At 31.3% G+C, this 18775-nt stretch overlaps 2 protein-coding genes across 2 annotated transcripts; both read left to right on the top strand.

Annotated features, from left to right (window-relative positions):
* Positions 1 to 9766: 9766 nt before the first annotated feature.
* On the top strand, positions 9767 to 14147 carry LOC105167934 (SUN domain-containing protein 1). The gene is made up of 2 exons (XM_011087830.3): positions 9767 to 11008; positions 13510 to 14147. The coding sequence occupies exons 1-2, from the start codon at positions 10007 to 10009 to the stop codon at positions 13813 to 13815; spliced, it is 1308 nt and encodes a 435-aa protein (XP_011086132.1). The 5' UTR covers positions 9767 to 10006; the 3' UTR covers positions 13816 to 14147.
* A 2359-nt stretch (positions 14148 to 16506) lies between these two features.
* Positions 16507 to 17276, top strand: LOC105168085 (NAC transcription factor 56-like). The gene is made up of 2 exons (XM_011088019.1): positions 16507 to 16750; positions 16867 to 17276. The coding sequence occupies exons 1-2, from the start codon at positions 16507 to 16509 to the stop codon at positions 17274 to 17276; spliced, it is 654 nt and encodes a 217-aa protein (XP_011086321.1).
* The last annotated feature ends 1499 nt before the right edge of the window (positions 17277 to 18775 follow it).

The following is an 18775-nucleotide window of genomic DNA, read 5'->3' as shown; positions in this document are numbered from 1 at the left end:
AAATATGTATAATTAATTAATAATTACTATTAAAATATATGATTTTTCGCTACAGTTAAAAACATTAGCCGTGAGCAAAACCATGCCAATTTTTTTTACGATGGCTAAAACCCATGGCGAATGATTAATTGTGGTAAAATTTAAATTTTTGAGTTGATCTTGTTTAATCATGATTAATAGTATTAATAAACCTCAATTTTCAAGCTGTGACCATTTATAGTGTGATGAAAATTTAATTTTTTTTATAGTATACTATACATTAATTGATGGGCTTGAACCCATACACTATGTTTGATTTTATGTTTCGCATTTTCAAAAACAAGATAAAACACACTCAATGTTTATTTTTATGTTTTTACACCTTATCTGTGTGTCTTTTTATTTTTTAACTTTCTATATACTCATATATATATAATATAAAAGAGACGTGATTCGACAATAAACAGTGATTTTTGTCTCAAAAAAATATAAGATTAAACATACAATATTTATATATCAAAGGAGACATGATTTGACAATGAATAATGATTTTTGTCTCTCAAATCCCAACATCAAACCTACACCACTTATTTTAAAATATTTTAGATTACCTCAAAACACAAATCCAGACATATCATCTATTTTCATATTCAGGGAATTATTCTTGTGTAATTTAATGGTTTTACAGGGGTTAAAATACAATTCACCCTAAATCTATCTATGTATTTGCATCACTGCATATGTCATGAAAATGGAATAGAGTAAAACACGTTATGCAGCAGCCATCGCAGTCCTATTTCTTTATGTTTATGGTCCACACTGTCAGAAATTTAACACAAATATATCCCCACCCCAACCAACCCAATATAACCTAATCATACAATTATTTTTTACGTTAATTTATTTTATTTACAAAGATAATATTATTATAATTATTTAAAATAAAAAGATAATTTTTATAAATAGATCATACTTTGATATATGATTAATGCTCATATCGTATCAAAATTAAACTATAATTTAAAAATAAAACACATATGAAGCCGATGTCGTTAAATGATGTGGAAATGAAATAATTTTCTTTTTTTTTCCTCATCATTTTCTATCTATATTACATTTAAATTATTTTTCATGTACGGTAATTTGAAATACAACATTTGTCTTCTCACACGTATACGTTATGTTGAATTAATCATATTTTACTACAGGAAAAATAAACTATTTCCTATATTATAAAATATATAAATTGTTTATTTTGTGATAAACTATACTATCAATCATTAAAAAAAAATAATATGAAAATTTAATTTTTATAACTAAATATTTGTCGAATTATTTTTATTTATTTATTTATTTTAAAAAATCGATGAAAATTGTAATCAGATCAATTGTAGTTGTCAAAGTTTTTAATTATGGCCTGTGTTTTGACTTGATTTATTACAATAATAAATAATATTTATTGTACATCGTGATTAATTATTATTCATTATTATGTATTATTTTTATTTAATAATTAATTATTACAAAAAAACACATCCATTGATTGCTGTGTTTTTTTAATTACAAAGTACTTGTATTTTTACAAAGATTTGTGGAGATTAAGATAGTATGGACCTGTTATCATACTTTTGCGTCACGTATTGATATCATATTTATGAATGAGTATTAAAATATATTTTATATTATAAATTAAATTATATTATAATTTAAAAATATAAAATATACATATAAATAGAATACTAATATACGATACAATGATGTGATATACGACGGTTTATAGTCCGAGGTGGGCTTGGATCACTTAAATTATTGATGAGGGCTTCCGTGGTGCAGATTGCAGCAACGTGACAGAAAGTTGTCAAATCAACTTAACGACAATAGAACAAAAAACTAAAGAAGAGAAAATATTGACTCGGACTGCGGAAACGTGACAATATTTCACTCATAAGATGTATTAAAAAAATAAAAAAGAATTTAAAAAAAAAAGTAACGAATGATAATTCAAAAAATACATTTATTTGATTCAATTAAATCGTAATAAGTGATTAGTTATGATGTGCGACGCATGATAAGTTTGTGACGTGTGGATGATGGTTAATGGCGTCCAATCATTATCCGATTGTATCTAATCAACCGAATAGGTGTGTCATTTGGTTGAAATGGTCTGATGAGTATCCAAATATAACACCTACAAAAGGACCAAAATGCCCCTCATTAAGGGCATTATAGTCATTTCGCGATCAAGGTCCGCGTATTTTGTAGCGGGCGGGTCGCAGTTGACCCGACCCGGATCGCATAGACTGACTGAAGACTCGGATAATGACCACCGTTCGATCTGAACGCGCACCGACGAGATAAGGCCACGTGGCCCAGTACTTGACGTACAACTGTGTTCTATAAATAGACCCCGACGCACCATAAATGAGGTAACTGATACGTATTAATTGAGACCGAATTTCTAGATCGCACCTATTTCTCTCGATCAACCTAACTTGAGCGTCGGAGGGTCATTGACGGGGACGTGCCCGACGAGCTCACGGTTCGTGTTTTTATTCTCAGAAGACCCAAAAATCTGGTTCGGAAGAGTTAATCCTTCAACGGTGAGATCGTCACTCGAGATCGAACAATTCGACCCGGATCAGTGTCGATTGGATGAAGTCTTTTGAATGAAACGATGAATTCGTTTGATTGAAAATGATGCGTCAATTCGGATGAAAATTTATACTATTTTAAATATATCTTTTTTTATTGGACATGCCCATTGGATAATATATTTCCAACTTGTACAGACAGATCCCCTTTCAACTTGAAAGACATTTTAGAGCATTATCAATGTGTTGGCAATAAAAACACGTTGTTGTTTTTTATTAAGAGAATTCAAAAATATTATTATTTGGCTCATCGTTTCTCAAAATCTACAGTGCTGCTATTTTAAAATTGTAAATCGTTGTATCTTGAAAAATAAATTATCGTTTTCCTTAGCACCAGAGCGGGCAAATAATTATCGTAAAGATAAAGAGTCTAACTTCAGTCTCGACTTCACAACACAACTTCCGCATATCCCTCATATTTTTCACAACACTTTAACTTTCTATTTTAATTAATATATATACATCATGCATGATGAAAATAGACAAAATTATAAATTTAATTTCAACACTAACAGACGTGAAAATTAACGGCGGAGAGAAAACACATGGAATTCTCGTGCACATTGGTCAAAAAAATGGTTCGCCGTTAGTTTTATCGTCTACTACTCTAAGGGGGTTTTCTTTGCAACGCTGTGACCATTTTTTGCCACTTTAAAGGACGTGGGGTTAAATTTTAAAATCTCATAAAACGTGAGGTTAAGTTTGAAATAAGTATAAATTAAAGGATTAATTTTATAATTTTCTTATAAAATATTTATTTAGATTTATATTAATTAAAATAACGATATAATATCGTGATTTTTACGGACGTGACGTATATATATTATTTAAAGAAAAAATACAACAAATATTTAGGCGACATTGACTGCTGGAGATCAAACTCAATTTGAAGTGTCCTTCCTTCGCATTGAAAAGTTGAACACGCCAATGAGGTTTTTGATCATTTTCAATTGCATTTCTCTTCCCTTTTGATCTTCTTTGCTTGTTTTTTTTTTATTTTTAAACAAATATATATATATATATAAGCGTACTTTTTTTAAATAAAATAATGATAAATAAATTACATAATATATTATAGGATATTTTAATTTAATTAATATATTAATATAATTAAAAATAAATAAATAAATTATAACAATTTATATAAAGTAAAATAAATATCCACCCCTATAATAAAATTTGAATTTATAATTTTAAGGGAAAAGTATTATTTTAGTCCGCTAAGTATATCTCATTTTAATTTTAGTTCGATAACTATGTTCATTTTTGTTTAGGTCCAGTAACTTACGAAATTGCTTACTTGTAGTCTTCTGGCAGATTCTCGGACAATTTTACCCCTATGAGTGCATATGGACTAAAACTGCCTTTCAAAAATTGCATAGGGATAAAATTGTCCAAAAATCTGCCAGATGACTAAAAGTAAGCATTTTCGTAAGTTACTGGACCTAAAAAAATGGACATAGTTATCGGACTAAAATTAAAATTAGGCATACTTAGTGGACTAAAATAATACTATTTTTTAATTTTAAATTTGTATTCACATTTTTTAGTTCTTGGAAACAGTGAAGTATGATGAGACATGCAATGGTCCCACCAAAATAATTGGTACTAAAACAACATAGTTGAAAAAGCAGACTCAAAACTTAGCCTTGTTTGGTTTCATTTTCAGATCTGTGGTTGGGGTGGGCCAAAATATATATTTTGTTTTCATTAAAAAATAATGGTATTTTTCTGCCATTTGGCATAAATATATATATATGTATATAGAATAGATATGATTTGATAATAAATAATGACTTTCGTCTTTTAAAACAACAACATCAAATATGTAATATTTATTTTAAAATATTTTTAAAAACAAATTCAGACATACACAATCTCCAACACATACTTATTTATCTCTGTATTTCTCTCTCTATCTTCACAAAAAATACAATAGAACACTAAAAAATATAAGGGTAAATTACAACAACCTCCTCAGAAGTTTCGCATAATACGAATATCCTCTCGTTGCTTGAAAAATTATCAGTACACCCCCCTGATTTTAACAAATGTCTAACAATTAGCTCAATCCGTTAGGTTTTCATCCATTCTTTTTATCAAAATACCCTTGCAGATTAAAAATATGATGTTATTTATTTTTTAAATTTTTTAATTTTTACGAATTAAGTGGATAATTTTTTTTTATAATTTTTTTCATCTATCATGTTCGATTTTTCTATAAATTTTAATTTAAAAAGAAAAATCAAAATGATACATTAAGGACAAAGTTGACAATTTTCATACCTCCATCAAAGAATTACATAATTTTTTCAAATATTAGAATATATTTTATAATTTTTCAAATAATAAGAGAGTATTCGACTAATTACAACTTTTCTTGAATTTTCTTACTTGGATGGCTTGCCTGTCTCATTCACTACTCGTGTGTGGCTATCTCTTCTCCAATTTAAAATTATTTTCTAAATTAGATTTTGATAGCAAATTATACGATAAATAATTATATATTTAATATGGAGAATTGCATTCAACATTTACGGGCATATGGTTTATTTATGTAAACGATCAATATTTTTTAAAGAGTTATACATATATATCTATAAAAAAAACATCAATTATATTATTTACATAAATCATTCCAATTTTTTTAGAAAATTACACTTACACTCCTAAAAATATCAATATCACTACACAAATTATCTATACTTTCTGACTGTCAATACTGGTTTCTGTAATTCCACAAAAGATACGAACAGTTCGGATAGATAGACCCAACAATTAGGAAAAAAATTGAACATATTTAGTCTTGTACTTTACGAAATTTTTAAAATAATTTCAAAGTTGAGGAAACTCGTCATATGTAATTCCACAAAAATCGTAAAGCAAATGACTAAATGTACATAATTATTTTAAAAATTATGTAAATCAAATGTGAGACAAAAAATATAATTTTACCTCATTTTTAGCAATATATTTAAAACAAATCTTTGTCCCAATAAATTCTGTGATGAAATTGATGATGGAAAAGACAGAGTGAAAGAGAGGGGGAAGAGAAGAAATGTTGATTGTTAGTATGAGATTTTACGTGATTTGTATATTTAGTACTTTTGATATTTGCTTTCGTTTAACAAATAAGTCCCCTATTAGTAAAATTTCACCGAATTTGCTAATATTAACAAAAAAAAGGAAAAGAAATTCTATATTTACCTACCAATGATTTAATACTTATTTATTGCAGGTCAAATAAATATTTTTAGAACCAAATTATCCTCATACGTCTTAACGAATTAATGCATGTGAGGAGGTATATTTTCACCGTTATAAGAGTAGCTTAGTCTGAAAAGATTTATTTGACCTGCGATAAGTCAATAACAAGTCAATTGAGAATAAATATTATTTTTTATTTAGTTGTTTTATTAATATCTGTAAATTTGGTAAATTTTGACTAATGGAGTAACTTATTTGTTAGATGAAAGCAAACATTAGGGATGATAAATATAATTTTTTAAACTACAAAAAATTTACATATAATTATGCAAAATCTCCAGAGATGAGAATATAATTATTCAAATATATACCAAAGCCAATATTATATAAAATAATTTTTTAAAATGTTCGTGCGAAACAACAGACGGCCCCGGTACTCAGACATCATCACCATCAGATCATAATGAAGTGTGGCTGGCCAAGAATTGGCAAAATTTTCGTACCATGGGAATTTATTGCTTTCAATGTCCTCGTCTTAGTTTTTGTCCTGTTAGCTATAAAGAGTTGCAGAAAATTACAAAAATCCCCCCCCCCCCCCCCCCTTTCGTTTACAATAAAAAAGCCCCTACAAAATATTTTTTTATATTTAAATTTTATTCTTAAAATTTTATTAAAAAAATCCAACTATCATAAATTTTACATTATAAATTCGTTTATTGATATTTAATTTTAAAAAGAATTTTTTAAAACCGTATTCATTTATCTGTGATAAAATTTTCATAAATTTTTTACATTTTTTGTTTAATTTATCAACTAAAATTCTCAACTACTGATTAATTGTTCTCTAAAATATTTTAAGAAATATATTTGGAAAAATTATTATAATTTCCTTAAAATATCTTTTTATTTTAAAAATATATCAAAAATACCTTTTAGTCTAAAAAAACCCATTTCTCAATTTGTCGTTCCAAAAAATGTAATTGCTACTTTATAAATGGGCGTAAGTGAGATTCAAATTCGAACCTCTTAAACGAAAATCTTATTTAGAAAATTAAGCTGTCAAAGAAAAAAATTAAATAATATTAATATCTCAGCAATTGTTTTCTTTTCTTATTGTGTCAAATATAATACTTTGTACATTTCTATATTTTACATAAAGTGTAGAGGTCTTAAATGGAACCATCATATGTGTTCTTTTTAATATTTTTTTCAAAAGTATTATATTTTAAAAGATAATTCAAATTACTTTTTTTTTTCTATTTTTTCTCTCCTCTTACTTTTTATTTAAGTTCTTATTTTTTAATCTCATATTTATTTTTTATTTTTAATCATATTATTTTTATTTAAATCATCATAAACTCAATAATGTACTAGATAATTAAAAAAAAAACTTTAATTTCATAAAAATATAATAAATTTAAATATTTAGAATTTTATATTTCAAAAATTGGAACACATGCATTGTACATCCAAAAAAACACTAGTTGCTATTATACGGACCAAACAAACATGCACTATGTTTGTTTTCATTTTCAAATTATTTTCGAAATGAGTCAAAACATACCTAATGTTTGTCGTCATATAAAAACACTTTATCTGGGTATTTTGAATTATTTTAGTACAAATACGTACATATATATACACACACACACATATATATATATAAAATACATAATTTGACAGTAAATAATAATTTTTGTCTCTCACAACACATTATTAAATATACAATATTTATTTTAAATTATCTCCAAAAACAAATTTAAATATACATATTATCTATAACACATATTTATTTATCTTTATTTTTGTCACTTTATCTCCATAAAATACAATAAAACACTCTGCAGAAAGAATCCAAACACTATGACGTTGTTTTCAAAAGAGAACCACTTTCTCACCATCTTTAGTCACATTCTACACCATAAATATCAAATCAAGTTGCAAAAAGAACAAAAGTTCCACAACTAGCGCATGGAATTTGTTCTCTCCTCATAATGAAGATAAAATTCTTTTTCATTCTGCAAGCTTCCATACTGTAAGTTTTTTATTTTTTATTTTTTTATACTGAAAATAAAGTATCATTATTGTGCCACGTGACTGTCTCTTTTAAAGAGCTTATGAGCTCGTTGCTCGGTTAAACACCCTTTACATCGTTGTCAGTTCTCCTTATAATGAAATTACAGTCGAAACGTCGTGTCTGAATTGCTGCACTATTTAACGACTTAAATTGTATTATCACAAGAGATTGTGGGTTTGAGCCATAAGAATGTGAGTACGTGTTTACTTCTTTGTTAGTTTCTTGTTTTTCTGGAATGTATTCGTTGATTTGAATCATGAACGAGTTGAATTACCCTTGTAATATAAACATATTGAATGATGTAATGAATCACATACTAAGAAAAATTATCTTGGTTAGAAATAATTAATATTTTTTATACCAACTGTAAAAAGTTGAAGTCAAGGAGTAGTAGTTGTTTGGAGGTTTGTGAATAAAAATGATGGCAATAACAAGTGAAGCCCATCAAGCCCAAATAGACTCCTTTGGCAGCCCATTAACAACTTTAATCTATATTTTGATCTTCTCTTGAACATAAAAAAGAATGTAAAAACTCAAACAAAATTGAAATTCTCAAGTACCCAAATTCAAAACAGGCTTAATCCATACAATATAATTTTTAAATCAATGGGCCAAAGGTTGTTCATAGTATATGCAACAGTTTGATGGTTTATTATTGTAATTGTGCTTCATTCTAACTGAATTTTAGTTTTATGGATTCTTTGGAGTTGTGTAATATTGAAATATTATCACCACTGGCCCATTTTAAATTGTAAAATATTTAATTGGAATAATTAGGCTCCCCTGCTTTTAGGTTTAGTGTAATTATACGTAAATTTTTTATAGATTGAAAAATTATATATAGCACTATCAAAATTTGCTTCCGTATGACAAATAAATATATCCGTTGTCAAAATTCACCGAATTTGCAAATTACCTTCATATTTTCTCACGCATTAATGCATGTGAGGGGATATATATTCACCGTCATAAGAATAGTTTAATCCAAAAAAAAATATTTGATATGCAATAAGTCAATCGAGGATAAATGTCAGCTTTCATTCAATTTTTTTATTAATATCAACAAATTCAGTTAATTTTGACTGACGGATTGACTTATTTGTTAGACGGAATCAAATCTCAAGGATGCTAGATATAATTTTTTTAAATTATAGAAAATTTACGTGTAATTACACCAAATCTCATGAGAATGAGGTGTAATTATCCTTATTTAATTACTTCAGTGTGGTTGTTTTCGTACTTTAAAAGTTCATCAAAGCACCCTTATTATCTTGCTACTTTAATTTTGTTTTGAAGTGACAACGATGAATTATTATTATTTTAATAAGTTGATTGCAATTAGTATATCAAATATGATAATTATAATAATTATATATTGATAATTAATATTATATAATTATATCTAAGTAATACGCACTATAAAACAAAACATCTACTATTAAATTAGAATACAACATGTGATTTTAGAGTCATGTGGCTTCAAGTCCGCTAATTGAACTAGGCATCGTGGCTCTTACTACCTTCAATTCTAATTATAAATTATATTTTATTGAATACTGATGGATTTCAAATTTTTTTCGAATGAATTTATTTAAAAAACTTTCTTCAAATTCTTACATCAAATTCAAACCTATTAATCCAAATGCAAAGATTAAGTAACTTAAGTTTAAGGAATGACTAAAATAAAATGATTGAGAATTAATTATTAATAATTTTATAATAATTGATTCTATAAGATCCGGGTGGGCAAAAAATTTAAATTAATTTTTATAAGATGTAGATTATTAAATGTGAGCCATTAGCAAATAATTAGAAAAAGAAAAAAGAAAGGGAAAAGTGATTGCTTCTTTACTCGAAGGGACACGAGAGATGAAATTCAAAATTTGGAACCGCTCCTTCAGAATTACGAAGCAGCTATAAATTAATCAATACCCTCTCTCTCTCTCTCTCTGCCTACTCTAATCTGAAGTTTTCAATCTGTTTTTTCCCTCTTTCTTTAGGGTTTTTGATCCGTCTTTAAATTGAACAATCACATCGGATAAAATTCGCCTCGAAAGTTAGGCTTAGTACCAAGAATTGCAGATTTTTTCAAATGTCCGCATCTACCGTCTCCGTTACGGCGAATCAAGGGCCAACCACTCGCCGCCGAGCAGTCGAGAAGAATCCTCCCACTGGGGGTCCAGATTTAGCCGCCGCCAATGTCACAGTGGCTGAAAATAAAGACGCCAGGCTGACAGCCGGTGACACGGCCGCTGCAATTTTGAGGGATGCGAGGAAAACCCCGGCCCAAACCCAGTCGAAAAAGTCTGGCCTGGCCCGGAAGTCAACGAAGCCGCGATGGCTGACTGCAGTTAGCATTCTCACTAAGAATTTAGCGTTACTTGTAGTTATATTGGGGTTTGTGCAGATGATTCGGTGGGTGGTGTTGAATTCGGGCCCTGATACGAGAGATTTTTCAGTGATTTCCGGGGATTTTGACGGGAGGTTTGCTGAGGTGGAGAAGTTTGTTAAGACGACAGTGAAGGCAATGCAGGTTCAGGTGAATGCCATTGATCGGAAACTCGAGGATGAGATTAGTTTGGTGAGGAGGGAGTTTGATGAGAAAGTGGAAAAGAAGGGGGACGAAATGGATTTGAAGTTGAAAGCATTGGATGCAAGAAGTGATGCTTTTGAGAAGTTTATGGATGAGTTTAGAACTAAGAGTTTGCTGTCAAAGGAAGACTTTGGTGAGTTTTTTGAGGAGTTCAAAAAGGCCATGGAAAACCCTGGTCGTGGTGAGGTTAGTTTGGATGAGATTAGGGATTATGCAAGGGAGATTGTGGAGAAGGAAATTGAGAGGCATGCGGCTGATGGATTGGGTATGGTGGATTATGCATTGGCATCAGGAGGGGGCAGGGTGCTGAGGCATTCGGAGCCATATGGTGGTGGGGTTTGGTTTCTGAATAGGGTTAGTCCTGAAGCGGGAAAGATGATTAGGCCAAGCTTTGGGGAGCCTGGGCAATGCTTTCCTCTCAAAGGGAGCAGTGGCTTTATTGAAATCAGGCTAAGGTCTGCCATTGTTCCAGAAGCTGTGACTCTGGAACATGTAGCTGAGGTAATCATTTGACTCTGTTGTCTACGATTTTATACTTCTTATAGTTATGCTGTTTTTTCTCAGGGGTTAATTTTATGTGAACATAACATGTTGGGAGCACTTTTTCTGTACTGCATCATTGCCTCCATGTATTGCATTACTGAAGTAAACTTTACTATCCAAAGCCCAGTGTTTCTTGTGTTCTACATTTGATGTTATTAAATGGTTTACTAGATTGATTAGTGCTTGGATGATGGGAGTTTATTTGGACAACTTTTTTCATGATGATTTTGCTTAACACTTTACCTGATTTACATCTCAGAAGGAAACTTTAATGTGAGAATTACTTTGCAACTCTATCAAATTTGATGCCTTTAATTTTCTGTAGTGGTATGTTTGTATCTATGCATGCTTGGTGAAGGGGTTGTGGACAAGTTTTTCTCAAGAAGAAACTTCATGGTTATGTGGCTTTTGATATCTTCTTTATGATGTCTTTTTTAGACATTTTAATTGCTTTCATCTTTAAAATTGACTGTTAACAGTCTAACCAACTAGAAATTAGAATTGAGGTCCACCTTTATGATTTATATATTTGCAATGGCTGAATTCCTCACTGAATGCAAGAAGAAACATTTTATGGAATTTTACAAAGAATGGACTCAGATCACACCCTTTCAAGTATTTCTTGCATCAAAACCTCATATATCTTTTTCTGGCTTGAATGTATGTAAATTTCTGTTGATCAACCGGACAAAGGAGGAAACAAATGGAGTATGATATGTGTTGTTTATTTATTTTGGGTAAAAACCAATGCAAATTTTAAGCCCTAAGCTTTGTCGAAGGACCTGGCAAAATGAAAATTTTCAGCATATAAGGTCACCTGGTTCTCTGAAACATGGATTGCTACTCTGTGGTAGGCAAACATGACATGTCTCTCGGCACATTTATATGATCGCATTTCATACTGGTGTGCTAGCAGACTTTTCTTTTGCATGTTAGTAAACTGAAGATTACCGCTATAAAATAAGCAGAATTATGGGCGGGAGAATTCTGCTGTTGCTTTATTCAAAGATAAAAATCCTTTAATGCTGCTAGAAAGTAGTTATTAGTCAAAGAATGACATAGAAGAGAGTTGATATTATATAACATGCTTCTCAGATTTTCGTGTTATTTGATCTTCTCTGTATTTTGTTTTAGTTTGTTGGAGATTGTTTTGTATATGGTATAGGCAAAAGTTTCAATGCCACCTATTGTGTGAATGTTAAGCAAGTGCTTGGCTACAGAAAAAGATATGGCCTTAGGTGGGGGGCATGTTTGAATGATTATTACAGTGATTTTGTAGGTTATCAGCAATTTCACCTACTTTTCGTAAATAGATCTGGTGGTGTTTCCAGATTGAATAGGATGTGTGCAACACTACAGTTACTTTTCTTGTGATGTTGGATCATGAATTTAGTTTTCTTGAACAGGATAGCCCATGCATAAACTGCTAGACTGTTTTGGCTGCTGAGTCCACTTTTTATCAATTAATCATTTCTAATGAAGTCTTGGATTTAGAAACATAGGGTGCGCTTGCTTGGGGGATGGTTTTCATCTCATCTTGTTTGAGGAGGCCAATGTTTTGTTTGGTTGTGGGAAAAATTTCTCTCAAAGAAAAAAAAAATCTCTAACACACTTCAGTACTTCTAAGAAAAAACGTACCACATCAACTATAATCATTACATTTTCTTTCTTACCTCTAACACCTTTTACACATTACATCAACTATTATCATTATGCTTTTATGTCACAATTAATCACATATTAAAAAAGAAGCACTTCTCAACCAAACGCATTTTGTCTCATTTTGTCTTACTGAGATGACATAGGATGCCAAGTAACTGCAGCAAATCTCGTACCACTTCCTACTATCTTATGACAGCTACCGAATAATTACCAATGCAAAGATCGATTTTCAGTAATTTAATTGATTCTCTTTCAGTTTCCCCCCCTATTCTGTAGTATTTAGGTTCTTCCTCTTAATTTTGTTCGATAAGATAAAGCCTAACGATAAGTTTTTATAAAGTAGAAATATTCAAATCTTACATTTAAGCAATTATCAGAGCATTTAGTGAGTGTTGGTTTAGTTTCTTTTAGATTTTCTGCTAGGTGCTTAACTGTTCTTTGGGCTGCAACACTACTTTTATTGTCTTTCACATGCAGATGGATGGACATGATAATTTCAGCCAACAAGAAATGCAGTTATTATGTCTGTTAGATTGAATTTATAGTGCAAATAACTTTAATAAAAGTGCCCCCATCAGGACTTATGTTGCTGTTAATTACATCACACAATTAGGAATTTCAAGTCCTTGTCGCCTTATATTGCCTTTTCCTTTACCTTGATTGGTAGTAATAATTTGATCTCCATGTGATCAAACTATGTGCTCATTCATGCTTTAAGTTATAGCATTGTTGTTTTTCTGCTTATTTTTACTACCTCTAACCTTTTTTTTTTCTTGGATCTGCTCTTCTATGAACAGAGTGTTGCTTATGATAGGTCCAGTGCCCCCAAGCACTGTAGAGTTTCTGGATGGCTGCAAGAACAAGATTCAACTGATTCGGAAGTTGGTAGTAAGAAGATGCTTCTTTTGACTGAATTTACCTACGACCTTGAGAAGAGTCATGCTCAAACTTTTAAGGTGGAGTCAGCATCATCTAATCTTGTGGACACTATTAGGATTGATTTTACATCCAACCATGGGAGTGCTACTCATACATGCATCTACCGACTAAGGGTACATGGTCATGAACCGAGCTCTGTCCCAATGTTGGAAAAGCAATCGTGATGCAGCCTCTAGTTCTTTGTTACTCGTGTTTTGTTTTTAGCACACTTTATTTTAGTTCGCTTATGTATCCTCTAGGAGTTGTTTCATCTTGTGAACTTTGTGTAAATTTCTTAGCCGATTACGTGTTCCCATGTCCTAGATGCTACCTACTACCGGCCCTGTTTGTCTTCCGTATCTAGGAGCTTGATGTAGAAATGTTCTGCAAAAATTGTCACGTCTTTTGTGTAAGTTAAATGTATCATCATCAGCCATATCAAATCTTGTCACATACCTGTTGGTGGATTTACCAATTACTAAATTGGAACATATTTAGAGAGGTCGTTTGTTTACTACTATCAGGATTTCCTATTTCTACCTCATTTCTGCTGTGCAGGAGATATGGGTATTTCACAAAAGTTTAATATAAATTTTTAACGATAAGTTTAAAATTATTATTCGATATCAATGTTGCTCATATTATACTTGTTGTGTAATGTATTTTACAGGGGTTTGTTGCATTTAACCTTGAAAAACTGCGAGAAAATAATATTAGTATTTACACATAACATAGGAAAGAAAAACACAATGCTATCTACTAAGGCAAGCTTGACCTAAATCTCTGGTTCAATTTTGACATGTGTAGTAGTAGGAGGAGGTTCCTTTTTGCATCCATTAGTACCGAAAATCTTGACAATGAAAGAGTAGTGTCCGTCGTAGTGAAAGAGCAAGAAGTCGCCGGGGGTCAAGCAATGATGGGCCACAAAGCTTTGCCATCCATTCTTGAGGAAAACTGATCCCTTTGGAGTTTTCTCCACATCAACGTGCCACTTTTTACCATTTGTATCTTTCAGTGTGACCCTTTCTTTTATTATTCTATGGCACTTCTTCACAAAATCGGGCGGTATCATCTGTAGAAGAAAAGTTATTGGAGAAAGCGGTTGCGATGGAGAGAGAGAGAGAGAGATGAAAAGGGAATATACGTACAAGATGGTGAGAAGTGACATTAGGGAGGAAGACTTTGAAGAACTCTGCACCATTACTGGAAAAAGTTTCCTTGGAGTTGGGACGTCCTCTCCTCCGCCCTTTCGATTCCGCTCTCGCCGCCATTCCCATTCTTATAATTCTTCTTCTGCACTGCACCCCTTAATTTCTCGTCTTTATATATAATAGTTTAGTTGAATTAACTAAGGGAGTTTGAGTAGGATAAGGAGACTCCACTCTCCACTCTCCAATCTCCACTCCAATTCTTTGCCTACTTCTCTTTTTATTTAATTTCCATTTAAAGTATGAAGTTGTGGGTAGATAAAAGAAAAAAATTATAATTTTGATATTATTAAAAATATTGAAATTATTAATCTGACTAAATTTTTTTAAAGAAAGAAATGAATTAAAGGGTAAATTTGAGTATTCAAAACACAAAAAAATTTCTTTTATAATAATATAGAGATATATATTTATATATATATGATTTTAAGGAAAAATTCAACAAGGGGTAGAATAGGAGCTTTGATTTTTTCGCCTAGAGATTACATAATTATTTTTCATTTGATATGGATATTTGTAATTTTTTAAAAATCAAGGGGTATTCGTAATTATAACAAATCGTTGGGAAGATTTTTGTAATTTACCTTAAATTAAATTACAATTAACACCCCACCAAGAGGTGTACTTTTATTTTTTTGGTACAGGACGCCAATGTTTTATGTAACTTATCCTTTTTATTTTTATATGTTTCAAAAAATACATATACTTGCCTATCAATATATATATGATGGGGAAAATCCTTACTCTCAAGTAAAATATCGAAAATACCCTTAATAAAGGGCATTTCCGTCATTTGGAAGGTTAAAATTCGCGTATCATTAAAAACGGGCCAAATCATCCATGAACTAGACCCGTTTCATAACTAAAGACCTGATTCGAGGAGGGCCATACAATTGAGGATGCCTATAATCTCGATGGTGACGCGTAGCCCAAGCAACAGTGTCCACATGGGTCTATAAATATCCCAATGCACTAATTTTTGAGGTAATTGGCATTTAATTATCTTCGACTTACTTAGTTACTAATCGCACATTTTTTACTCAACCTCTCATTTATTTCTTTAATGTGTTCAATATGGCAGATGATGATATATATATAACATGACAAGAAAAAAAGTTTTATTTTCTTTTTTGTTAAATTTAAATAAGAGGCTAAAAAGTTATATTAATTTTTATATATATTGATCTTGATCGAAGTATGTGATCTTCCACGACAATCTCGTTCACAGTCATGTACTCTACCAAAACAATGTTGGACCCTGAGGATAAGAAAGCACGTGAGGCTCGTCGGGTGCGTCCCCGACTTAGATCCTCCGATGCTCAAGTGACGTGGTCGTGATGGATATTTTAACATTACAAAAATACTATCAACGTTGGTTAAAAAATCGTGTGAAGTAAAACACGAGATGATGAAAATCTTGACAATACATGCACAATATTCTAATTAACTGCTGCGGTTTATTAGATAATAGATAATTAACCCAAGTAATTAAACTGACACACTATATATATGTATATGTATATCTATATATATATAAGACATTCTTAAACATTGAGCAACTCGAAAATCCTCTCCTAATACAACCTAACTAACTACATCATCAACTTCACCATCCACCCATAGATCTAGCTACTCATGTATACACCACCGCACAGCCACCACAGACCCATGGAGGAGCAGCCACTAGTCCACCACCCTCCGGAGTACTACGACAACCTTATGAACGGCGCCGATTACTGCGAGAGAATCATGTCGGAACCTATGCCTCCGGGCATGAGGTTTCTCCCCACCGACGTCGAATTAGTGCGAGTTTACCTGAGACACAAACTCATCGTCGGATCATTGCCACAAGGGTTTCAGAAGCTTTTTCTTGATGTCGCGTTGTACCAACACAACCCTCAACAACTCATCGGTCAGTATATATATATACTTCCTGAACTTAATTTGATTCCCTCCCCCCCCTCCCCCTTCTATTTTTGTTCTTTGAATCAAGATTCTTCAGTTTCTTGCCTGTGTATATATATATAGCGATGCATGAAAAATTGGAGGACGATCAAGAAGATTGGTACTTCTTCACGCCAAGAATCCGCAGATACCCGAACGGGCAACGGCCGGAGAGGACGGCAGGCGACGGGTATTGGAAGGCGATCGGGAAAGATACACCAGTAGTGGAGAACGACGGCGAGGTGATAGGGTTCAAGAGGGTTTTGGATTTCTACGAGGGAAGGCATCCCGGCGGCGTTAAAACGGAATGGAAGATGCATGAATACTTGACCAAAGAGCAGAAGGATCACACGCCTGCCTCAACTTCTATGCAGTTGAACCAGTGGGTTCTCTGCAAAATCTATAAGAATAAAAGATCGGGAAAGAAGAGAAAGTCGAGTATGGATCATGTCGAAGACGACGACGATTTTTTTTCTTTTGATTTTCCAATGTAAATTGATCATATGAACTCAACTTCTACGAGTCGTACTTCTGTATCCACTTTGGTTCTTGCTTTCTTTCACATACAATAAACATCATCAATACAAACAATGACACGTCCTCAATTTTCGACTGATTTTCGAAATCTAATCGAAAGAAAAATCATTTAGGAAACCCTAACTCAAACTATATCTCATCAATTTTAAAATTTGAAAGACTTAACTAAAAAAATATAATTATAGAACTAAATCTAATAATAGATAAAATACAAGGACTAAAAAAATAATTTTCTCTATCTTAATTTGATTGTCTGAAACCGTAAATAATGATGGGCGGTATACAGTCTGCAGTTCAATTTGTACGTTCATGGTGGCCCAATTTGTACTTATTTATAGGAGGAGTGGAGGAGTATTATTTTCAGACATTTATAGTGAGTCACAATCTAATTTTTGTTCAAATTTCTCTTCATCATATGATTTTATGTTAATTGTTATATATACGTAATGACAAGACTGTTCTAAGAAATTTCTTGATTTTAGTAATTATTATTATTTTTTAAAAATTATTAACAACATGAATTAATGATAAAAAATGTGAACAAAGTTGTCACTAAATATAATTAGTGACTCATATATAATGACGATCTAATGACAAATAATAATAGTTGTCGTCACAACAGATGTGTATGCATTGTACTTAGTAACAATTTTATACACATTTTTTATCCCTAATAATTATATAGTGACAAAGTAAAAATTATTGTCACTTAATATATATAATTAATGATAACTTTAAAATTATCACTTGATAGTTAATCGGTAATATTGTAATTTCTTGTAGTGATTGATGAAAATGAAGATTATGTTGAGCGAATGGTATCTATGCAAAATTTACAAAAACAAAAGATGAAGAAATATATAAGAGGAAGGCGCCTATTGATTATGCAGATGAAGATAATTACAAATCTTCACAAACAAGATATCGATGATGGAATCACTGATGAAAACAATTGGAATCAGTCGTCAACTGGCATTTCATCATTAAAAGAGGTCAAGATGGACAAAAATAGAAGAGGAAAGAAGGGAAAGAGTATTGATAATGTTGATGAAAATGAAGATTATGTTCATTAACAAAACACGGATGATGTTGATGAGAATCAACATGTCTGGAAACAATCAAGATCAGCTAGATGAATCATTAAACCACAAAAACAAAAGAGGAAGAATAGCGTGATTGTTCATAATCGAAGGAAGTTTCATTTAATTAAAAATTATTAAAAAAAATATTACAACCCCAGTTTAAATAGACTACTTTTTAAACTAATTCAACTGACACCTGATGGATACATGTCCATCATCCATGTAAAACATCCAACGGGTGCAACAAAAACAACTATACACTAATAAAAGTGGTGGTAATGAAAAATGCGGCTAACAGTCCTTCGTTTATCATCCAAGTAATAACTGGAGAGGAAAAGATGCACAACTTGCAGCTTGACGCACATGAAATGTTC

Source organism: Sesamum indicum, linkage group LG1 (assembly GCF_026168435.1).
Source record: "Sesamum indicum cultivar Baizhima isolate 11 linkage group LG1, ASM2616843v1, whole genome shotgun sequence".
NCBI lineage: Eukaryota > Viridiplantae > Streptophyta > Magnoliopsida > Lamiales > Pedaliaceae > Sesamum > Sesamum indicum.
This window is presented reverse-complemented; position numbering and strand designations above follow the sequence as displayed.